Source organism: Myzus persicae, unplaced genomic scaffold, assembly GCF_001856785.1.
Source record: "Myzus persicae strain clone G006 unplaced genomic scaffold, MPER_G0061.0, whole genome shotgun sequence".
NCBI lineage: Eukaryota > Metazoa > Arthropoda > Insecta > Hemiptera > Aphididae > Myzus > Myzus persicae.
Window position 1 is genome coordinate 880,395 of NW_019103867.1, and position 24,521 is coordinate 904,915.

A 24,521-nucleotide genomic window follows, 5' to 3' on the forward strand; every position below is an offset into this window, starting at 1 on the left:
TTATACATGATGAATGCATCATTATTTACAAACTGAAAATAATTACTAACCGATGCATACGATAATAATTATTATATCGTTTAATATTTATGTTGCAGCCATAGCATGAAACATAATTATAAAATTATATGGTCCATATCATGTTTTTCAATCCCAAGAATACGATATAACAGATATTAGCAAATAAATTGTATTTTTATCATATCATTTAGCATTTTAATTACGTTTGTTGCAGTACGGTTATAAATATAAATATTAAAATTGAACACTAAAGTACCTACTTATATCATTTTTTTCCAATAAAACGGCTGTTTTACGCGTGTACAGCTTGTCCTATACGCAGAATGTGGATTATAATACAACTACATCAGTCTTTTAATATAAAAAAAGGTCTACCCCCGGGGCATGGCAGAAACCTACGGGTGCCCCATTCGAAATTCTGCCAAAAACAAACACACACGTGTTCCCCCCTACCGTCCCAAAATATACAATACAAACAAACCTACAATACAAATCCTACTACAGCTAATGGCCTCAGTTGCCGAAGCTTAAGATCAATAAAAAAAATAAAAAATAAAAAAAATAAATAAATTGTCATTTGTGACAAAGAACTAATCTAGAACTATATGTTTGCCATATTATATATTTATGTATCCTATGCATACAGCATATTATTAAATATTGACCTAGGCTACCTTTTTTTAAATGTTCACATAATAATGCAATTTATTTAGCGATTTGTAATTAAAATTAAATGCATATAAATTATTATGACATACACGAGAACTATGTTAGAGAGTGTCACATATATAATTTGCATAATTTATTAATAAATAAACAACGATGATACAATATTATATATTCATGCACAATAAATGAAAATTAGCCTTTTGGCTTAACTTTTACATTTTAATATATGTATTTATTTTTTAATTTCATACAATTAACCCGTTTTATGAAATTGACAAAAATCAATCTTCAATGTGATTAATAATTAATATAATATTATTAGTAGCCCGGTGTGGCATGGTGGTTGGCTTCAATCACAAAAACGTGTTTTTCAAGTCAAGCATCAGCCTGTGCCACTAACTCCTGGATGGGTGATCACCCGGGATCTTATAGTGATAAATCCTCGCCTTATATACGCACGTATTTTAACCAATTGCACCCTCTCCCACAGTTAAAATTCTACTAAAAATAACCTACTCTATATGGAAACGGGTTAATTAAAAAAATATTATTACTTCTTTATGTTGTCATTTCAAATTTTCACAATGAGGTGAATGTGACATGACGTACCAATATAAGGAAATATATATAAGTACGAGTATAATGACTATTGTTAGAATTAAAATATTATACTTGTAAAATATTCGGAAAAGAGGCTACATCGTTACACTGCAGCTATACGTTGCATTGTATAGTTTGTATATATTATATAGGCCAGGGGTGGGCAACTGGCGGCCCGCACTACATTTTATTAGAAGCCACACATCCTCAAAACTCTCACTAAACTGCAAATATCTATTTATATTTAAATATTTAATTAAATTATTTTCAATAACGCTTTTTGTATTACCTATTTCATTATAAACAAAATAAATGCTAATTAAAATGTATATTTTGAATGACCTTTTTTTTTTTTTGCTTTCTATGCTCTGACCCGCTAGATTTTAAATTTCTAAAAATTGGCCCTCTAGTAACTTTGAGTTGCTAGAGTGCCTGATATAGGCGAACGGTGCACCGCTTTTGAGCCGGACGATCATGCAGCAGTTGATATCGTGCGGCACCATATTGTGACCGGCGTTCCTGACCAGGTGAGTGGACCTTAACTCGTAAGTGGTGGCGTATCCAACCTATTCGTTTTCCTTGCATCTCCATACGACTAGCGTTCCCCGAACAGCTCCGCCACCGTCCATCGCAGCACCCTTGCCACGTTCACCGTGCCTCGGTACGGCATGATCACGTCCAACTGCCCGGCCCGGAGTAGAGGAACATGCGGTACCGGCCGATTTCCAAAAGCAACGGACACCGGTGTGTCGGACTCCATCTGTTGCTGGTGACTTTACCGTCAAGACAGGACCGACCTTTTTCTCGTCATGTTTGAAGACATTCACAACGCGAATAATCGATAAGATAAAACACAACTAAAACGACGCGCGCGTACAGCACTATACCGACTCAGAAACTTGTCTGTAGAGAGCATGCCGAATTAGCATCCACATTTCCTTATCGATTAAGTTCAATGATATATACTAATTAGTAATTACCTATTAAATACTAATTAGTCAGCATCTCTCGTGTCCTCGTTATATTATTCAGGACTTGTCAGTTGTTTCTCTACTCTGATTTAGAACACAGTAGGTAACACACAACATACTTCGTATAGGTAATTAATCGGACTATTAAAACATATGACATTAGGTACCTAATTATATATACTAAAAGTTGTTACCTGGGACTTGCTAAACAACTACAATGATTGAAACGAAAGCGGTAATCGGGAAAAGATTTCTTCCCATCTTTTTTTTAAACTAAAAATAAAAGTTTGCATCGCCGCATGACACTCCTTAGGTGGTATAAGAAATCTCAAGAAATTTAAAATATGGTCTTTGAGTATATTTAAAGATTCCAAAAATCAGATTTTGTATAAATATACATTATTAAACAAAAAAAGGGGGTGAGCATGCTTGGTCAATCACTCTGTATACATTCCAGTCTTATACACATAATATATTATGTATAATATATCATGTATACATGATTCATATATAATTATTATTACTATAAGATGGTTTTAGCTTTCAAAACAAAGTACCTATTACATATAATTTTGAGTTATTATCACTTAACAGTGAATATTTATATTTTATCTCGTGTGTGAAGTCAATTATACTTCGTAGTAAATTGACCTTAAGACCTATTGTTGACAACTAATTGACCGGATGTCCACAATCAAACCGTGCAAACAGAATAACATTGCGAATGTCGCACGTGTTGCCAAACTTAAACAACACGCGGACCAAATCTCAATGAAGTTATTTTGTATAATCCTGTGCCGACTGGCAGGGATGCAACTGTGCTAGGATGCTACAGCACCCCATGCCCTTATTGTAGATACTTTGCACTTGTCTTGTGCATACCTACTACATTTTTACCCTCATGAGAATATAACTCAGATTTCTGTAAAATCCACAGAGGGTACGGTAATATCGAATGATGATAATTTATTGCGTTAACTATTTTATTGTTTATATTCTATGCAGTTTGCCATCAATATTTGACAAATTATTAAGAATGGGACAAGCGCGATCAAGAGGTGTGCGTATTTGTAATTAGTGGCATGCAATTTCGTTTTAAAATATTGAACATATCTTGAATAAAAAGAAAGAACGAATGATATAAAAATATATTATTCTCTATTTAAGAGACGTGTGAAGAAGTTTGAAATATTCTGCAGCCAACTAAAATGCCAGACCCAAGTCTCGAACAGTGGCGTGGTATATACCTAGCATATAAGTGTTTAAAAAAACCCAATTTTCCAACTGCGTGGTAGCTGTTGATGAAAAACATATACGATGAGTCAATCTTAAAAACTCTGGTTCAATTTGTTTCAATTATAAGAAATTGTTCTCGATATTTCTAATGACAGTAGCAGAAGCAGAATACTGCTTTATAACTATTGATGTGATTTAAGTGATTCCACCTTGTTTAAGGAATGTCCCTTAGGAAACTTTTATTCTCGAAACAACTTGGGTTACCAGCACCTGTTTTTTGCTAAATGCCAGTTAAAATCTTCAGCCATATATGTTGTAATTGGAGATGAAGCTTTTTGTCTTCATAAAAATTTACTAACGCGTTTTACGGGATATGGTATTGACCAAATGAAAATAATAAAATAAAATAGAAAATAATTTTTAACTATAGATTGTCAAGAGCGAGAAGGTATAAATGTTTTTTGGCATACTGGCAAATAAATGTAAAACAAAATTTTTCCGATATAATTGTTAAAGCATATCGTAAACTTCATAATGTTGTCAGAAGAAGGACGGTGTAAATTTTGAAGATACGCTAAGCAATAGCTTAGACGATTTAGAAGTGCAAAAGAATGATTATACTGGAGGTCGTTCACAAAGCAATGATGCGAAGGACTATTTTGTAAATTATTTTTAGAGGCTGGACCTGTTCCATTCCAATATAGATTGGACGCATCTTTACTTTGCACTAGGCGTTATTCAACTTACTTTTCTCTTCCTATACTCTATGATTGAAAACTGTGGAACATGTTCATTCCCGCTTGTATCCTAGATTTTTTCTTTGAATCTCTATCCATAAGCTTTGCTAGTGGCTTTCTAAAGATATTCGGGCTTTTCAATTTCTACGATTAAGTACTCCACGTCAATCATTTTTATGTAGTATAATAAATATAGATAAAAAAAAGGCTAGGTACGAAAACTTGAAAAACTAGTTTTTAATAGGTACAGTTTATATTATGACCCTAGAACAAACACTACAGAATGCAATTATTACTTCCCAAGCGATTTTTTATAGAAATGTCAGTATTTATATGCTGAACATGTTGATGAAATCAGCATCTACCTATCTTTGCTTACTGTTCATGTTATTTTTAAGAAACCACGTAAAACTTGATTACAAATTGTAAGCGGCTTAGTAACAAATTGTAGTACAGTAGAACCTCGAAAACCTTGCTAAGTCGAAAAAAATTTCATTCCCTTGCGAAAACCTCGATTACTCGAAAAAAAAACAATATATTGTTTTTATCTATAGATAACTGTAATTTGAAGTGTGTGATCATAACTAACAAATTAAGTTTGAGCGATTTTCATGAAAGCATAGTAGAACAAATTGAGTAATTATTATTTATTAAATTAAATTTTTTTATATTTTTTTTCAAATTTGTGTGCATAACTGTACAATTTGTGAAATAGCAATAATGTCGTGGTTAATTTTGCAACTTATTCGAATACTGAATAGAAATGTACAAACTGAAAAACTCAATCACTTAAACTTAATTTGTAAGTTTTGCCGTTTTGGTCAAAATTGTATTTCTATATTAATTAATAATTACCTAACTCATACATAAGTTTATATGAAAATCCAAGTTCAGTTAAATACCTACTCTGAACAAATGGACATGGTAATGGAACATTAATTAATAATTATTGAAATAATGAAATAATCTATATTGCAGTTTATTGATCTGACTTTTCTGAGTATACAAAAGTACCTATCACGATTTAAATCCAAAAGTACAACTTTAAGTTTGGCAAAAATGTAATTTAGCTTTCAAGTGACGTTTTGGAATTTGATTTTTAAAACGCGGATTTTTAAATACTTAATTTGATGGTACTTTTAAAAAGTAATACTAGCTCAAACTTACATTGAAAGTTCTTGTCAAAAAACTTTAAAATGCTCGATTTTTGGAAACATCGTGTTTTTTAGTTTAAAATACTTACTAAGTATTTATAATTTTTGGAATTGTATTTTTATCAAAATATGTTAGTTTATTTACGCTCAACGTGTTGATGAAATCAGAATGTTACTTATCTTACTTACTTTAATTACCTAACATTTGACAATAAAAAAAACTATCTTTTCGATGCCGAGTGTCTACTCAAAAGTGTTTATTATTCTATGGTCTACAGTGTACATATAGACCTTAGTTTATAATAAGTAATATAAGATACTGAAAAGTGATAAAGCTTATCAACGAATCTTCTCTATCCTGATAACAATTGCCGTCGCCTGTCAGTGTACAAACTAAAATTAGTGTACCTCCATAGTATTTACTGTACGGCGTACGCTTGTACAGCAATTTTTTTCAACACTTCCATAAGATCTAAGTAGTAGGTATATAATTTATTATTTCTCAGCGCGGGTTGTGATCTCAAAACAGTGGGGTTTGATTCATATAAATAGTGGAGAACGCACCTGCCCTGTACTCACTCAAACTGGTGTGGACAACAAATAAAGCCCTATGTTTAAGTTACAATACCTTAGGTTGCGATCGCGGTACATGCTTTTCTGCTTTATCGCCGTCTTTTCGTTCAGCATAATGTTCCTAATGTTTCAAAACAGTCTGAGTCGACCGGCTATAGAGACCCTGGTCACTGAAACGCACAAGCAGATTAACAACTTTAAAAACTTCAAAGTAATTTAACCCGTTGCAGGGTCAGGTGAGTGTCGTTTCTAAACATCAGATTTTTTATTTTTTTCCAGGACAATTTGAAGGTGGCCGAACAAAAGGAATTGGTTGTTAACGAAGACTATCTGTATGCATTGGGTTTTGTTCCAAAACCGGCCATTTATCCAGACTCGTCTTGGAAGAACACTACTCTTCCCATTGTAGTCACATATGTGTTGGATGGGGAACACAGTCAAGCTATTGGGCTTGTGACTTGTGTGGCCAAGTACTTGCCTGACCGAGCAATACTTGTTTACAATCTGGGAATATCTGACTACCAACTTATCCTGGTAAGATATACTTAATGTGCTATTTTTTTTTTTTTTACTTTTGTAAACAAAATAATATTAATTTATACTTTGTAGATGCAATCGTTTTGTAATAACAACACTCGGTGCACAATTGTTGATTTTGATCTGTCAAAATTTCCATCTCATGTAAGTCGTACACATATCAAAGCGTATCGGCCTCTTGTGTTACAGGTATGATAGTTTATACTCGGTTTAAATATTTTTGTGTATGGCATCATGGTGTCCAAAAAAAATGTTACTTCTTTTAATTGTTTTTTTAGGATGCATTGAATCATGCTGGTGCGGTGATGTTTCTCGATCCAAATGTTCGGATTATATCTCCAAATGTTTCAAAACTTTTCACTATCTACAGCAACAAATCAATAGTCGGTTGGGAGACAAGAATGGCCACAACAACACTTACACACCCGAAAATGTTTGATTATTTTCGAACACCTGCAGAAAATTTTTTCTTCCTTCCCTTGGTCCTAGTCAACAAACTGATTGTGTATAATACTCTTGACATGCATCAAGACATCATGTTGCCGTGGATTCAATGTGCCCTCATCAGTGAATGCATATCCCCCATAGGTATGTGCCTGAAGAAGAGAAATTTGATGGCGATTGTTGCCACTGACATAATGTTATGATCATTATTTGACATTTTTTCCACAGGGGCGCAAACCAAAGGATGTAGATATGACAAGAAACCACAGTACAGATATTCAAGTTGTCATGGGTATGACGTGTCAGCATTCAACATTGTGTTAGGTATACACTATCAGTTTGATAGTACACCTTATGTCATCAAAGAAAATGAGGATGATTTTTTTACTCAAGTTTCCACGAGTGAAGCTCAAAAAGATCTACAAAACTTGATTTTGAACATAACAGACACTCCAGCAGTGACGTAATTGAATACACCCATTAAGTACTCATCTAAATGATCTTAATCCGTTATATAACTTAGTTAACGGATAAACCTTGACCAAAAATTATTTTAAATCCTATATATTTTAATACTGTGGTAATTGAACATTAGATTTCCAAAATGTTCTACATAATATCTATATTTATATTTAAAACATCATATTATGATTAATCAAGATCATTGAATATTAAAATTAACAGTGAAAACCTATTTACATTGGACAATCGTTGGCATTAAAAAAATCTATTCGCTATACACTGTTATTGAGGGAATAAAATATATACATTTAATGTGATAATTTAGAATGTGTAGGGTATCAGAGGTTTTTGCTGTTTAGAAGTAACTAAAAGATTTTCAGCATTATTACTTACTTACTTACTATTTATACATGTAGATATAAGTTCTCAAAACAGTTAAATTCTCTTCACTCTTTAAAGTATCAATTGTTGCATTTACATTACTTATATTAATTAAAAATTGTATTGACATGGTACAAAGTTGATATTATTTAAGAAGGAATATTTGTTACCTAACCATTATTGATGTATGATTGTTGTATAATATGTAACATTGTTTTGTTAATACTATTAGGGTTGCCATGTTTTGAATGATCATAATTGCTTTATTATATACACCAAACTTAAAAACTGGAAGTTGCTACTTCAAAAGATACTACTTGGATCATACATGGTTATAGGAGATCCAAACATTTTGGCAATTCCTGACATTTATTATATAATAGTATTTAAGTGTTAAATAATTATTTAGTTTTTTTGTCAGTATGGTTTAAGTTCCTCCAGTATTTGTTTTATTTAATTCCTTTGAGTTTCTCTTAAATTTATTGAACCTGAACTACTTATGATTATTTAATGCTGTAATCTAATTTACATATGTTTTATTCTATAATAACTGCTTATTAATTTTAAGGTGGTAAAGAAATCAAAATTTAACATGAGGTTAAATAATTATTTCCATGTATTTATTTTTCCGTTTTACCAATCAATAAATTATAAATTTTTCAATTGTAAATTATATGTATTATTGTTATTAAATTCATTACTGGTTTGGTAATCACATTAAGGAAAACAAACTATTATGGCTCAAAATTGTGTTGACTCATTGTCATAATCTCAAGTATTAAATACCAATTATAACTTAACTATGGTAGATTAATAATTTTTTAGGTCATATATGTAATCAATTATTGTAAAAAAGGTCATAATCCGAAGATGGTAACTAGTTAACACTGTTAGCACACATTTATAATGATAATATTCAACAGCATAAAAGTGGTCCCCAAACACTGCAGCAATGTTAAAAGACAGATACAATTTACCACCACCACTAGTGTGTGACTACTATAATAAGACATAAATAGTTGTTGATGAAAATCTCAATTCTTAGACATTATTTATGAATTTTGGTAAAGCAAAGAATAATTTTTTGAGAACTTCAATATACGTTTGGAAACATATTTTTAAAAATAATTGTTATATAGTTTCTAATTTTCTTACTCAAAACATTTGAATTAACACCAGTTTTAACTAGCATGTTAACAAAAGATAAGATAAGATAAGTACAAATTATTATTTTAAAAGTAGTGCAAACAACATGTGACATGTCAAAAATTATCGAGTCAACTTGTACAAAGAAAAATACATTAGTTATAACTTCATTCTGGTATATTACTTCTATAAAATTATATTATACATACTTTAGAACTTAGTCAAATTGTTAAAATAATAATTGTACACTAAAAAAACATAAGTTTTAAACTTATTTATTACTATAGCATGAACAATTTTCTACACATACCCGTGATTAATAATAAAGAAATAAAAAGTTTACATCAACACATCCACAATTGAGTAATGTTTTTTCTACGATTGATAAAACCATTTCCTATTGAAGATAAAAAATATTAAAAAAATGAAGTAACACTCATGTGGTTATTGAAATTCATAGGATGAAGAATGTTCCAAATAGGATTTAGCAGATTGAGGAAAGAAATTAATTAGTAATATTATATATTTAGAATACGAAAACTTTTTATTATTCACTTTTAAATCTGTTTGCTTATTACATAATTAATTAATTTAAACATATGTATAATGTAGCGTCAGACAAGTTTAAATTAAAAAAAAAATTATATATATACAAGTTGATTATATTTACCAAAAACAATTTAGGTAGGAGCAATTAAATAGGGTGAGCCTAAAAATATTGTGAAAAACTAAAATTGTGACACTAAATTTATAACGTCAAACTGTTTGACTAAAACATCTTCACTCCTTTTATATGTTTCTTCAGACTTGACAAATGCTTCACATTACAATGTTATCCCTAGTCTTCAAAGAAAATGTCTTAAACTCTTTCCGCACCTTAGCAGAACAAATGAAAATACAAATACATAGTAATAATTAGTAAAGAAAAAAAAAGTTCCTATGAATGAAAAAAATTAATGAAGTTGATTAACTTAATAGTACTAATTGTCTTGTTACAAAGTGGTAATAATTAAGATAAAAAATTATTTTGTGTTTGAAAAAAAAAAAAAAATTGGGCAATAAAAAAATTATGTATATTCTATTTCTTCACACAACATTCCTGCGTTGATGATATTCCAGCTCATTTAGGTTTTATTACGACCTGTGTTCAAGATAACAAAAAAAAAACAAAAAACGAAGAGCTTAATTATTAATTATAATAAGATATAAATGTTTATATAATATAAATATACATATTCAAATATTAAATTGAAGTGTACTAGTTGGTTATCGCTCTACCCTTGAACCATTTAAAAATTATCATCCTACAAGACTTTACATTAGGCGGGTATTTCAACTAAAATATCATTATTTTGTTCGATCTGTATATGAACATATTGCATCCACTGTGTAGGATAGGTTAGTGTATCATGTGTCATCTCTATCATGTGTCCTAAGGGTCAATAAATTCTAATCCAAACCACTAGCAAAATTTTGAAAATATATTGGTATCAGTAATTTGCTATTGCAGTACTTACCTAATTTTATTAGATTATATAGTTACAAATTAACAAAAATGAGTTATTACTTCCTGCAATAGTTAATTCCGATTTCAATTAATTGAACAAAAAAATATCCGGAAAATAAATAAAATATAATATTGAAGGATCTTAACAAACTTTTCATCTATACAAAAAATATTAATTATTAACTACACAATGCCCCTATTTGTTGAACTTGAAGTTGTGTTACAGTATATACTAAGCAACCTAGTACAATGGACAGTCACCAACCTGGTAGGGTAATACATTTTATATGGTAGCAGGACGATAACCAACTAGCAACAAATTTAAGTACCCAATTTCATTATTTAATCTGAAAATTTACTGTATAAATAGTAATATTAGACTTTGGTAATTATTTACTGGATCATTTTGGAGTAATAATAATCATTTAATATTTTATAAAAAAAAATATGAAGGGAGATTGCATAAGGAATTAAGACTTTCTCAGATAATTTGTATTATATATCAATACACTTACAATTTGAAGTACTTTTATATGTAGAATACTCATACAAACAGGTACTTTAAATTGTACGTATACACAAGGGAAAAAAATATATCTGAGAAACACTTAATCATGATAACAAAATCACCTTCTATACAATAAATACAAAATATTAATGAGTTTTCGCCACAAGAGATTATAACACATTCAATTTTTTATTTTATTAGACGATATATATAAACAATATATATATCAGGTTTTCAGTACTCGTTAGTCAGATAATTATTCATTTTGTAACTATAAATTTGTTATAGACAAAACATTTACACCTAAAGTACATAATACTCTGTACAAAATATGACACAAGACAAATTAAAAGGTACAATTTGTCTGTTGTGTGATCACATTTTTTTATAATTTGACTTCTCTCATCCATGATAGAATAAATAAGATTAGTTTATAGGAGAATGAAAAGGAAATCAGCAGTAACTTAATATCATATAATTTCATAACTTGAGTCAAACCTAACACCAACAAAATTAGCCCTTCAAATAGTTATTGGAAAATAAGTATTAACGCCATGAACTGTGCACCGAAATTTTGGGACTAAAATAATCAAAGCGAGACCTATTATAGTGTTTTAGGAAATTACTAAGAAAGAACTTCTTTTTCATGCATACATCAAAAAATTTGATATTTTTAAGTTATTATAAGCTATTGGGACGTTATTTTTTTAGAGGAAATTTACATCATTCTATAAATTTACCTCTGTAATTAGTGGCGATAAACTGTTAATTTTCTTGACAAACTTCAAGATCTTCATCAGTGTCTACCGATTTTCTACCCTTGGGTCATATTGTGAACATGGGTCTTCATGTGTTCTACTTTTGTAATTTGAAGAATCTTCTTTTAATAATTTTTTTTTTAAATTTAAAAAAAAAAGTTCTAAAGCTATAGAAGTTCGAGAAGTCTTCAAGTCAATTTATATATATTATTATCTTGACAGTTTGAAATATTCTCTTTTCTTCGAATATGTTCTTCAGGAAATGAATAAAAAATTGAATATGTGAGAAATCTTGATTAAATACTTTGAAAGCTGAAAAACTGCATTAAGTAATTGATTATTTTTTAACTTATATTTCTTATATGAGAAAAACCCGAGAAAACGAAGAAAAAATAATGGGATAGCAAAAGTTAATAAAATAAGCTTAAAAAAACACTGGAGGCTGGATAGGGTACTAATATCGAACATTTAGACTAAAAACCTCTAAGACTTACGTGGAGAATAAGAACGTGAACGTGACCTATCGTAACGTGATCTGTTTTTGTAGTAGGATGGTGATCTGCGTTCTCTGTAGTGGCCTCCTCCACCACCACCTCCACGACCGCCTCCACCACCACCACCACCTCTGTATCCACCCTCATAGTAATCGCTAAAAATAAATAATTGTTGATTAGCATAATGTTAACATAAATTGTAATAGAAATATGTATATTACTATTTAAGAATTGTAATTAAATTGTACATATAACTACTTACTCATAATCTCTATCTCTGTCATATCTATCATAACGTTCTCCACGGTCATACCGATCACCACGATCATATCGGTTATTATCATATCTATCATAACCTCTTCTCCTAGATGACCTTTCTTCTCGCATCCTAAAATACAAAAACCACAAATATTAATTTCTAAATCAACAAAACATATGTAGTCAAGTAAATGAATATAATTACGTTGGTCTGCCCATATAAATGCCAGGTGTTGGTGTATGAGGGCGTTGGGTAATTGAAAAATCTACTCGAATTCTGCGACCATCAATTTCCATGCCTGAGCATTCTTCTTTAGCTACCTTTGCATCTTCATGCTTCTTGAAATAGGCAAAACCAAAACCACGAGACCTTCCACTCTGAAGTAAACAATACAAATTATAATATTGCGCCAAGAAATGCATTGATATTTAACTGCTTACTTTGGCATCAATAATAATGAGGATTTTGTCAATAGAACCGTACTTCGCAAATATATCGTAAAGCTGATGTTCAGTAGTGTACACACTTAGGCCGAATATGCCAAGACATTTATTAGGTTTTGGGTTTTCCTAAAACAAAATGTTTCTTTAAATAGATGAAACAAAAGGAAGTAGAAATGCGAGGGAAAATAATGTTCTCATTAAAATGTTAGTTACATGTCTGCCGCGTCTCGATCCTGAACCTCTCGAATGACTGCGGTAACTGCGTCGACGATCACCCGAATACGAACGGGACCTGGAACGTGACCTTGAGTACGAATGCCTCGAGCGGCTCTTATACTTGCTGCCATTGCGGCTAGGTGGCCGAGACAGCGATCTAGATCGTGTCTTCGAGTGAGTGGGTGATCGACTGCGAGACTTGTGATCGCTCGGCGATCTGCTACGGCTTCGGCTGGGAGAAATGGAACGGGATTTCGAATTCCCGTTGCGGTCCTGGAACAAAAACACAGACGGTCAGTTAACATGAGTCTCATAAAGTACAGAAGCAGGGCGAGGGGCACGATGAGAACAATTGAGAGCAATTAAAAAATTACACTAAAATTATTCTCAACTCGACATAACCTCAATTAATATTAAGAAAGAATTCAATGAATTCGTTTCGAAAACGCGACACGCGCCGCCGACACGACGGAGAAATAGCGTCACGTTTTAATACGAATAACATGGGCGGCAGTACTGCATAATTGTTACTCACCTCGACGTCACTCATTCTCGATGTTCAATTCACGTGTCCGTCCGTCACCGAGTCAAATAAATCTCGTTCGGCACGAGATTAGTCGAAAATCCACCACAAGGGGTTAGATTATCGGTGGTGCCGAAAAAAAATCGACACGACCGCAGGGTTCAACTTCAACAGCAAAAAATATACTTTGCTCACTCTGTAAATGCAGGAGCCAGGAAACGAAAAAGTATCGAACGACAGCACACAATTATTGTAGTGAGAGACGCAGACGCCGAAAACTAATAAACAAAGCTTGGGAGCTAGGGGACGTCCCCTGCGCCGCGCCACGCCATTGTCACGGCGTCACCTTGCCAGTGCGGCCAACGTGCGCGTGACTCCTTCCACTGGTGAGCCAAGCAACAACGCTCATCCGACCGCGTTTTTCGGCAATTTATTTGTTCACCCTACCAGAAATTTCCCCGTTGACCAATTGATTAGACAAGGGGGTGCCGGGGAAGGACATTTCTCATGAGTCATGAATTCATTTCCCGCCGCAACACCATCCGCGACCGAAACCGGCAAAACCCGTTGTAGCAGCGGCCCCATATCTAGCATACTAAAATATTGTGTCTATTTAGTAGTTGTTTGGTTGCTGATTATTTTGGTCACACTTCTCATTTCAGTAAATCGCTGGTCATGCTCTTTCAGTCTTTCCCCTTGTCAGTTCCTGAGTGTCCTGTATTTACTATTTAGTGTTACCTATTAGATTCGTACGTGATATAATACATTGTTATTCTTCCTTACAAGCGAACACCCAAAGTGATCTGGGACTTTTGTCAGTGTTTAAGTATTTTACGTGGTCGCACTTTTCGAACGTATCGAAATGGCAGGTGCTACGATGTTAGCGCGCATCAACAAGCCGTCTGACTTTGCCATGAATAAAGTCGAAACGGAACACGACAGGATTATGGCACGCGAGCAACTGATCCTCACGCAGGGTGAACTCTTAAAGAAAGAAGGTAAGGCCAAAGAATTGGCCGCCCTTATTAAGGAGACCAGGCCGTTTTTGTCCGAAATTAGTAAGGCGAAGGCTGCCAAATTAGTGAGGTCCCTGGTTGACCTCTTCCTGGACCTCGAAGCAGGCATCGGAATTGAATTACAACTGTGCAAGGAGTGCATAGAATGGGCGAAAGAAGAGCGGCGAACGTTTCTCAGGCAGTCTCTGGAATCCCGATTGATGGCCCTATACTTCGATTCCGGAATGTTTAAAGAAGCGTTGCAACACGGCTCCGTACTATTGAAAGAATTGAAAAAACTAGATGATAAAAATTTGTTGGTTGACGTTTTATTATTGGAAAGCAAAGCTTATCATGCTCTGAACAACTTGTCCAAGGCTAGGGCCTCTTTAACTTCTGCTAGAACGACTGCAAACTCAATTTATTGCCCCCCTAAAATGCAGTCTTCTCTTGACTTGCAGTCAGGAATCTTACATGCAGCTGACGAGCAAGATTTTAAAACTGCTTATTCATATTTCTATGAAGCTTTTGAAGGGTTTGACAGCGTGGACAGTACATCTAATGCACTTAAGGCATTGAAGTACATGCTTTTGTCAAAGATAATGTTAAATAATGCAGAAGATGTGCAACAGATTGTGAGTGGTAAATTAGCATTAAAATATACGGGTCGTGATGTAGAAGCAATGAAGAGCATTGCAAGGGCTAGTCATAAAAGATCTTTAGCAGATTTTCAAATTGCGTTAAATGAATATAAAAAAGAATTGGAAGATGATCCAATTGTCAGAGCACATTTAGATACACTTTATGGAAATATGTTGGAACAAAATCTGTGTAGAATCATTGAACCATACTCAAGGTAATTGTTCTCTTAAATTTTAGACTATAAGCAAAAAAAATTTCGGGGTACAAAAATATTTAATTTTCATTGTATCATTCTTGATGAATCATCATATTTTTAAAGAATACCTATTGTTTGTTTTAACATTCATTATCATTCCCTACTTTTTTGTGATTGCCTGGAGATTAAGTAAAATTTAGTGCAATGTTTGTTTTTTCTCTCATACCCATGCTCAACTAATAAAACACTCACCTACAGTTTTTTTTTGTAATTTAAATTAAGTCACCTATTATAGAAATTATAGAGGCTCATATTTTTAAAGGTATGACATATCAATTTTATATTTTATTGTTATCGGACTTTGTACTCAACTTTCAAAATAAAAATAAAATTAATTTAAATGTTAAAATTGTTTTGAGTCAATCTAATTCATAGGCAAACCGTTGGTTTATTTATGCCCTCAAAAATATTATTCTCTACCGGTTTTGTAATGGGCGAATTTACTCTAAGATACTCAAAAACATAAAATAAAGATTCTGGGTAAATAAGTTCAGTATTGCGTGTGGGCCAGAGAGAGAAAACAAACAGTGCTCTAACACACTCTTTAATGCATTCAATTTTTTTTTTTACTTATTCTATTTTCATAATTTAACAATAATTACTGCTGTTCTATTCCTGTATAGGATTACTTTTATTTTACTCAGGTTAAATCTTCTATAACTTTGTATTGTAGAGAATAGTTTATGTATCAAATTTATGAACAGTGTTTATTATTTTTTGTATTTTCAGAGTACAAGTTGAGTATGTTGCCAAATCAATAAATTTACCAATGGAAAATGTTGAACGAAAACTTTCACAGATGATATTGGACAAAAAATTCCATGGTATCTTAGACCAGGGTGAAGGAATTCTTATAGTATTTGAAGAAGCTGAAATCGATGAAACTTATGAATTAGTTTTAGATAATATAAATAGCATGAGTAAAGTTGTAGATACATTGTATCAGACTGCTAAAAAATTAACATAAAAATTGAACTAACAAATTATATCCAAAATTAAAAAATTCTTTGTATTTCGAGTACATAATATTTCTTTGGTTAATATTATTAAATAAATAAATTTGAGATGAAAAAAAAAAGTACTATTTATTTTCATTTAGATTACTGGATTTTAGGGATACTTAGGAGCAGTGATTAGTCATCAAAATATATGTGCGGGCTTTGTTTTTACAATTTGTATTTTATAAATTTATAATCAACAGTTTATATTCTTTGTAAATAAAATTATGTACATTGATACAATGATTAATAACTAATTAACTACTAATCATTATTTTACTTGTTTTCATTACTTATTATTTTATAAGAATAAAAATGTATATCTTATTTTTTGTTCAATACTAATTTAATTAACATTATATATTTTCTATTTCTTTATAAATATTGATGAATTCAACTTTAGTTAAACATTTCAACTGATGTCAGCTTTTAATAAATGTTGGATAAAATATAAGTTAATTAAAATTAGTTAATTACATAATTGTTAAATTCAACTTCAAACTCAACAAATACAATATTGCGCAATGCATTTATTTCCATTCATAAACAAAGATCCTATCAAATCAACAATGAAAAATAAATTTTTATAAAAACTACAATTTGTTGATTATCATTAAAATGATATCCAGATAGTTTTAAATTTTCTAGTGTCAACGAATTGAGTGTATATAATATTACTTCATATTATTTTTGATGTTATATAAAATATCATTTTCTCTTTTTAATTTCCTTTTGACTTTATTTTTTTCCATTTTTATTCTCTTCTTTCTAAGAAGTTGTGCAGTTTCGTAATCCTCCTTAGCTTTCCTATCGTTATTGAATTTGGTTACTTGCTCACCTAAACATTTTTTTAAAGTTAAGCTTTAAATTTCTGCAAATAATAAAATATAACTTACTTATATTTTGGACATCCAAACCCTCAAAATTTGGCCTGAACATGCACGGTGCAACTCTGAAGTAATTATGAATTGGACATAATATTTCCGAGTCTATAGGATTCCAAACCAATGAATCGGAAATTTCAGTCTGTTGTAGAACAAAATACATGTTCAATAAATTGAAACCTCCATACCTAAAGAATTAATAGTTTTGTTAAAAATTTAAGTACGATAAAAAGTTTTTCAATTTTGATTGATTACGCTGATGACTGGTAGAGGTCGACGTGAAATGGTTTTTTAGGGTTGTGTAACAGTACATATTCTCCTTTGCCTAACTGTGTTAGTTTGTCTATAGTAAGATACAATCTTTGTAGGTAGATTTGGTCTTTGCCATTTGAACTTAAACTCTCTACCTCTTCAACTCCCCATTTCACCTGCATGAGGTCCATATTGTGTTGTACTGAAACTAGGAGAAAAAAATAGAGTTGTATTATTATTACTTAATTTTGCCTAGCTTACAATTGATGGCACTAAAGTTATATTTGAGTTTTATTGCCAAAATAAAATATTTAACCCTGACACACGCTGACTGGGCAAATTATTCTATTGTGTGTAAGGCGAGAGATATAATAATTATGTGAATAATGGAAGTACAATACCTAATACTAATTTGGTTTTGGGACATCTGAAGGTGGTGTCCAGCCAATATTCGACAAGCTGCTCTTCACTGATTTTTTCAAAGCCAAATTCTGGTTGATACTCAATCTTTGGTATTATTACTGCTGGGGCATTGAGTGGTTTGATATTTTGCTAAATATTATACAAAGATAGTAATATTGTACACAGATATTTAACTCAATATGACATATTCTTACTTGTACACCATGTGGTTTATTTCTTACAAGTAAATTGAATGATTTGTCAACGCCATTGACACCGCTGACCTTTAACTGCCATTCATCATAGTTGTAATTATTATAATTGTTTGGAACAGCCTCATTAGGCAAACTACAAAAATAAATATTTAATTGAGTTGCAATGACAAAACTATAAGATTGCCAGTAAAATTTAAGCTTTAGGAAAATAAAGACAATTCTTTACTCAAAAGCAAAATAAAATATGGTACTTAAGTTATTTAGAAAAAGAGTGATTCTTTTATAAAAATAGAATATCTTACACTTCTATGAATTTTTTTTTCAGTTCTTTTCGGAGATAATACCAACTTTTTTCTTGCTGAGAGAAATGTCCTGTACATAATGCTCCTCCAACATAAATTGTTTTACGCTCCTCAGAATCTAAAAAAGAGAAAATTTTGTTATTTGTTTTTTATAGTCTTCACTAAAAGTATCAAAAATAACAATGATTACCAATCTCTACATTGACAGGAATAATCCATAAACTATTAGGTTTCTCTAAATTCATAATACTTTTCATACTACTTAAACAGATGTTAACATCAATACTATGTTTTTTTGACAGTGTACGACAACATTCATCTTCCACAACTGAAAACAACATAGTATAAAATCATTTTAGCTATCACACAAGACACAATACAGTTATACAATATGCAATAATGGCAATGAATTTTCTTATATGCATATTACATAAGTAACATAACAATTATCAACGTGACTCAAAGCAATATTGCTTTAGTGCTGCAAATAGATGTATTTATCATTCAAGTAAATTTGATGCAACTTAGACAACATTTAATTTTTTAAATATCAGTTTGGTACGTATCAAAATTACACTTTAACACAGTTAAAAATGTACAATGTCAGTAAATTAAAAAATGCCACTCTCGCTTGTGTTTGTCACCAAACATCTTACAAACATAAACATATAACAGCAAATTTTCATTCAGTAGAACCAATTTTGCATTGTCAACTTAAATATTATGTTGAATTGTACTATTTTACACAACTATAACTCACTTTATAGTAAAAATATCAGTGAAATCCAAAGAAAACCCCAAGGACCATAATAAAAGGTCAATTAACTATATTTTTTTTTTACTTTTATAACAAACACTTTTATGAATAGTTATGATTTTTTTAGCTATTATTTTATAAATATAAATTCAAATGATTGTATTTATTATTGAACAGATGATTTTGACTGACTAAATTATAGGCAATGATTTGGGGTTCCTATCATTATTTCCATTCCATAATTAATACTTAGTATTTAGTAAATGCAACAACAAATGAATAAAATATTATTTCTTTTTTTACAAATTAAAAAAAATATACTTTATTAAAGACGTAGATGACAATTATCATAATTTTGAAAATAATAATTGATAAAATTAAAATATAAACCTTTATAAAAATAACATGGGAAATTCTGTTACATTTTCAGTGGGATGGACCAATTTTATAGGGGGTCAAAGCCCTCTCTGGTCAACGTGTAACACTATGCCGGTTGCTGAACACAAAGTAAGTATGTTGAAAGTGATAAAAACAAGAAGTTAAGTATTCTAAAATTATAATAGTGTATAATATTTAAAATTGAAGCAATCGGCCCAAAATTCAATACTGAAATGGTTTTATTTGTTTAAATTTTACATAATTTAATATTTATAAGTTAAATATAGATAAGCAATGTTGACACTTTTTGAGCAAATAAGAAAAATACATTTCATTTTTATACCTACCTTATCATTTATTTATTTAAATTAAAATGTGAATAAATTTAATTCTATAAAATAAGATGTTTAATTAAATTATTATTAATAATTAACTAAAACTAAAAAATTACTACAATAGAACAAGACAGCTGGTATGAGCAATACCCAGGTCAGCGCATTTGAATTTACCCGCCAACATTCTATTGTATTTTAATTATTACTATTTATTCTTTAAATTATATTGTGTATTCCAGTTAACATTAGCTCCACATCCGACTTTTTCTACCTAACTACTGAACTATTTTAGTTTATAGAAGAATCATAAGTGTAAGCAATCCTTGTTTATAAGATTTGATCCAAATTTAATTGAAATTATAACTGGCTTCCAAAACAAATTTGGCAGCCTTGTAATAGAAGAACCAGCGGGTTATAACTTATAAATGTAAGTGTATTATAGAGTTAATACTCACAAGGAATTTTTTGAGGTGGATTAAACACACCGTCGTTAAAACAAACTTTTGATTCTAGATTTTCAATATCAATTTTCATAGGAAGATTTTTTATTATACGATTTGTATTCTAGATATTAAAAAAAATAAATTATAATAATTAATTATTAATAATAATACTGAATAATAATTGGTTTGATGAAAAATAATTATTATTTCTTACAGACTGTAATCTTTTACAATATACCATTTCAACTTTATTCACTTCAATTTCATCTCTTACATTATAGTCGATCTTCAGTTTTGAACTTAATGTACCACCGTAGTGTGATTTAATATAATCATTTGAAAACTAAAACATACAGTAACATTTTATTTATTTTACACAAATAGTAAATGCCAAAAAGAATATTTTAAACTTTTATATTTTTTATAATTTCTCACATTACAAGCAGATTTGATGTAATTCTCAACGAACGGTATGACATTCAGTCGACGATTTTTCAAATTTTCTTCCCAAAGGTTTGAAAGCCAATGATTAAACATTTCTCGTTCATGTTTAATAATTTCTGTATGCATCTAAACATATTTTATAAAAAATAAAAAATATATAACAAATTAATAAAATCAAAATGTAATCTATGGTTAATGCCATTGAAGTGTTTGAACTGTAAATAGATAACTGTCTCAAATGATTTTAAATTGAAAACTTGTAGATATATTATTTTTGTATGAAAATTTAGAAACATCCAAATTGTATTTTAATAAAAAAAAATTGTTCATTTCAACCATATCATTGTTATCATTAGCATTTCAAATACTGAAATACTGACATCTAATTGCTATCTTTATAAAACTTTACTCATTAAAACTATGTTCAGCGTCATTGATACCCAAACACAAATCTCAAGTGGAGCAAATGCCTGCTTGTGAAAGGCCTAATTGCTAAAATAAAAGTAAAAATGCTGCGGATTTCCAGATTTTTATTAAAATATATGATATAATGTAATATACTAACCCTCAGAATTTTAGCAGTGGGTGCATTAGGATTGAATAAGTGTATTACATATTTATTCATAAGTGTATGATTTAACACTGAATAATATGGTGGCACATGATGACCAAATAAAAATTGTGTAGTAATTTGAAGTTTGTCTTTATTCTGAAACAATTAGTAATTAATTAATGAAATTGATTAAAAATGTACAAGTAATATACCTACTAATATAATACGTCAACATATTTTATTTGCAAATAAATTTAAAATGATAAAGAAGAACCAAAAAACGATGTTATGGCAATTGTGATAGACCTGCAATTTATTGAATAGGGGATCTACCAATGAAAAAATGTCGGTTTTAAATATGGTCAATACAAATCAGTAATCATAAGTTGTTATTTCTCTTTTTAGCCATGAGCAGTTACAAATGTTGTTATACTGATAAACTGGGAAATATTATTAGTAATGGAGAACTTTAAAATATAATACAATAACCAGGATTATCAATCTAACGTTACTGTAAAAAATGCAAAGTAGACATCAAACAAAGGTATTTGTCTTATAAATCAATCAAAATTAGGTTAATAAATAACAAATTCTGTACCTGAAGATGTATTTAAATAATAAACTGTTGTATTTTATACCACCTAATACACATATCAACATATTATACGACTGTTAAAAGCCTAGTGTTAATTTAAGTAATGATTTTAAGCAGTCATTTAATTTATATATTACATACATATGACTTGTAACATGTAATATCGTGTTAACACACTTAAAATAAAAATTATTAGTAGTTACAATAATTAAACATCTAACAATATCTTAATAGTTTATAATGTTTATATTAATTGTTAAATGTAATCTTAATAGCATTATAGCATAATAAGTTTAAAATTTAAACTTTACTACATTGTAAAGATAAAATAATTTTTGTACAATAAAATTGTTCTAAACAAATTAAATATAATAGATAAAAAGATACCTAGTTAATATTTTTAAATATTGACTTTTAATATAGTATTTATATGTTTACAATTACTATTGAAAAATTATTTGTTATAGTAATACCTATATATAGGAAATATAATTTATATATTGACAATCATTTTTAAAATATAGATTACTTAAGTTGGTAAATTTGTATACAACATTAGTTTTTTACTGGTAGATCACATACATCACTAATTCCTTCTAATTATCATGACTATTATTATTATTTAAATAAATTCAATCATTTCTGCAGAGTTAAAACTTAATCACATATTACATACTTTAGAATTTAGTTCTGCTTTTTTGCTTTTCTTATTGCAAACTTCAGGAGCTTTTTGAAAACATTTAGCATTTTGATACAAATCATTTATGTCATATAATGGTGTAACAACCCTACACATGGAACAACATAAATTAAAATAAATAACTTCATAAATACTAAAAGATATTACTCAGGAACACATTTTGGAGGAACATTATTTTGCATATTTAATTGATCCGAATTTGGTGTTTGATATCTTGGTTGGCCTTGTAAATCAGTTGGAATCGACAACCTGAATTATTGAATCAGTATTAATTAATTAAATATCTATGGTTAAAAATCAAATACTTACATGATGCATTTGAAAAATATCACAAGTAGTTCACAACAGTAGCATATACACTACCTAGGTACATCTGGTAATAGTTATGTCATGAATATTTTATTTTTAAGCTCATAACGACGAGTTATTAGTTAAACACATAAATAACTCAACAAGTAACAATCTACAAAACTGAAAACAAAAATCTTAAAGAATAAAATACAGTTGTGCTTATTATCATACACATAACGAAATAGATATCAAAATCAACGTTATCGCTATCACTGTAATCATGGTTACAGCACAGAAGGCTCAGTATTTTTATATACAAGTCTGTGGAGATATCTTTAGTCTTCATGCATTAATGAAATAAATATATCACTGCACAGATCTCAAGTTCAAGATTCAAAGTTTTCAATTTTTGTAATTTTAATTTTGAATCCACAACCTCGATAGGTGGTTACTAATAATACATTTTAAAAATATGTCATAATAATTATGCCTAGGTACTTTATTGCAGATGACGATGTGTGAACATTTCCTAGTACATTTTTAGCATTAATCGAGATAGGTATTAGTTAACTTAAATGGGTCTAGTAAATTCATGTGTACCTAACTAACAAACCTAAAATTTTCATGATTTTTTTTAAAAAAACTTTCTACTTTTAGTAATATCCAAAACGACCTCTGCAAAGTACAAACTAAACTTGACTTAATTTGTATAATAAAAGGTTATAAAGGGTTATAAATACTAATTAGGTAGATACGACTATAAGATGGAAACGATATATTTATTGACATTATGATATTATTGTTTTACCGCCGTCGCCTGCTTTTACGGGAAAGCCTTACGTACACGGCTATTGATAGTTATTACTATAGAACAAAGGTAATTTGTTGTTACTGATTACTTGGTATATTGTAGTAGTATCACTCCGTTTTTTATAAATTACATCAGTAGCTATTTATAGAATAGTATAGTTTAATTGTTTAATAAAACATTTACCCTAACCCAGATAGAATATTATAAGCAAGATCCATTTTTTTTTTACTTTTGTAAATTTCAAAGCCAGTTATGAATTTTTCTCTATTCTCGGCACTTCTAGAGTTTTATATTAAATTATTGTTTTGCCATTAAAACTAAAAACAATATTTTGAGTTGCCTGAAAAAATAATAGACTCACGACAGTAGTGTATAGATAGCCTATATTATGCAGAGTTCCGTGTCATGCATTGTATAGATTTAAATACTCTGAATAATATTCTGTTTCGGAATCTGAAGTAGAAAATGTATTGTGTCATCCGAAGAAGTAAAAAACTCGAAAACTGATGACGATATCATATTATATTATAATATCTACTATCATCTGAGCCAAAAGTCAACCGTCGTCAATCATATCGGAGATGATTCAAAATTCTAATAATTTCAATGAACAGAAGAGAATATAATAT

The 24,521-nt window shown here is 30.1% G+C and overlaps 4 protein-coding genes across 8 annotated transcripts; 2 read left to right on the forward strand and 2 right to left on the reverse strand.

Moving 5' to 3' along the window:
• Positions 1 to 5,728: 5,728 nt before the first annotated feature.
• Positions 5,729 to 8,201, forward strand: LOC111035634. Its single transcript, XM_022317328.1, has 5 exons — positions 5,729 to 6,172; positions 6,241 to 6,495; positions 6,571 to 6,687; positions 6,777 to 7,086; positions 7,171 to 8,201. The coding sequence occupies exons 1-5, from the start codon at positions 5,999 to 6,001 to the stop codon at positions 7,407 to 7,409; spliced, it is 1,095 nt and encodes a 364-aa protein (XP_022173020.1). The 5' UTR covers positions 5,729 to 5,998; the 3' UTR covers positions 7,410 to 8,201.
• Positions 8,202 to 9,452: 1,251 nt separating this feature from the next.
• Positions 9,453 to 13,935, reverse strand: LOC111035635 (transformer-2 protein homolog beta). Of its 5 annotated transcripts, none has more exons than XR_002604664.1 (8): positions 13,652 to 13,935; positions 13,114 to 13,389; positions 12,898 to 13,026; positions 12,662 to 12,834; positions 12,461 to 12,586; positions 12,199 to 12,353; positions 11,687 to 12,024; positions 9,453 to 9,807 (listed from the first exon to the last, which is right to left on the reverse strand). XR_002604664.1 is itself a non-coding variant. In XM_022317332.1 (7 exons), the coding sequence occupies exons 1-7, from the start codon at positions 13,664 to 13,666 to the stop codon at positions 9,791 to 9,793; spliced, it is 891 nt and encodes a 296-aa protein (XP_022173024.1). In that variant the 5' UTR covers positions 13,667 to 13,934; the 3' UTR covers positions 9,453 to 9,790. The 5 variants fall into 5 exon arrangements, 3 of the variants coding, with proteins under 3 accessions (XP_022173024.1, XP_022173023.1, XP_022173022.1); XR_002604663.1 differs by having other exon boundaries at positions 9,462 to 10,072; XM_022317332.1 differs by lacking the exon at positions 11,687 to 12,024 and having other exon boundaries at positions 13,652 to 13,934.
• A 381-nt stretch (positions 13,936 to 14,316) lies between these two features.
• Positions 14,317 to 17,124, forward strand: LOC111035633 (26S proteasome non-ATPase regulatory subunit 11). Its single transcript, XM_022317327.1, has 2 exons — positions 14,317 to 15,490; positions 16,262 to 17,124. The coding sequence occupies exons 1-2, from the start codon at positions 14,502 to 14,504 to the stop codon at positions 16,497 to 16,499; spliced, it is 1,227 nt and encodes a 408-aa protein (XP_022173019.1). The 5' UTR covers positions 14,317 to 14,501; the 3' UTR covers positions 16,500 to 17,124.
• Positions 17,125 to 17,197: 73 nt separating this feature from the next.
• Positions 17,198 to 23,330, reverse strand: LOC111035630. Its single transcript, XM_022317326.1, has 14 exons — positions 23,100 to 23,330; positions 22,938 to 23,039; positions 22,767 to 22,878; positions 21,508 to 21,651; positions 20,934 to 21,068; positions 20,713 to 20,841; positions 20,511 to 20,619; positions 18,776 to 18,913; positions 18,586 to 18,703; positions 18,284 to 18,416; positions 18,068 to 18,218; positions 17,670 to 17,874; positions 17,427 to 17,602; positions 17,198 to 17,368 (listed from the first exon to the last, which is right to left on the reverse strand). Coding segments are annotated over exons 1-14 (1,818 nt in total). The 5' UTR covers positions 23,102 to 23,330; the 3' UTR covers positions 17,198 to 17,204.
• Between the last annotated feature and the right edge of the window lie 1,191 nt (positions 23,331 to 24,521).

What these genes read in the sequence shown, in the direction of transcription:
- LOC111035634 (XM_022317328.1), top strand. Translation starts at nt 5,999, where the DNA reads ATGTTTAAGTTACAATACCTTAGGTTGCGATCGCGGTACATGCTTTTC. An exon ending in ACAACTTTAAAAACTTCAAA is followed by an intron (nt 6,173 to 6,240) that starts GTAATTTAACCC and finishes ATTTTTTTCCAG; the next exon opens with GACAATTTGAAGGTGGCCGA. An exon ending in TGAATGCATATCCCCCATAG is followed by an intron (nt 7,087 to 7,170) that starts GTATGTGCCTGA and finishes TTTTTTCCACAG; the next exon opens with GGGCGCAAACCAAAGGATGT.
- LOC111035633 (XM_022317327.1), top strand. Translation starts at nt 14,502, where the DNA reads ATGGCAGGTGCTACGATGTTAGCGCGCATCAACAAGCCGTCTGACTTT. An exon ending in ATCATTGAACCATACTCAAG is followed by an intron (nt 15,491 to 16,261) that starts GTAATTGTTCTC and finishes TTGTATTTTCAG; the next exon opens with AGTACAAGTTGAGTATGTTG.
- LOC111035630 (XM_022317326.1), bottom strand. An exon ending in TCCTGTCAATGTAGAGATTG is followed by an intron (nt 18,704 to 18,775) that starts GTAATCATTGTT and finishes TCTCTTTTTTAG; the next exon opens with ATTCTGAGGAGCGTAAAACA. An exon ending in GACCTCTACCAGTCATCAGC is followed by an intron (nt 17,603 to 17,669) that starts GTAATCAATCAA and finishes TTAATTCTTTAG; the next exon opens with GTATGGAGGTTTCAATTTAT.
- LOC111035635 (XM_022317330.1), bottom strand. An exon ending in GATCGAGACGCGGCAGACAT is followed by an intron (nt 13,027 to 13,113) that starts GTAACTAACATT and finishes ATTTTGTTTTAG; the next exon opens with GAAAACCCAAAACCTAATAA. An exon ending in ATTTATATGGGCAGACCAAC is followed by an intron (nt 12,587 to 12,661) that starts GTAATTATATTC and finishes TTTGTATTTTAG; the next exon opens with GATGCGAGAAGAAAGGTCAT.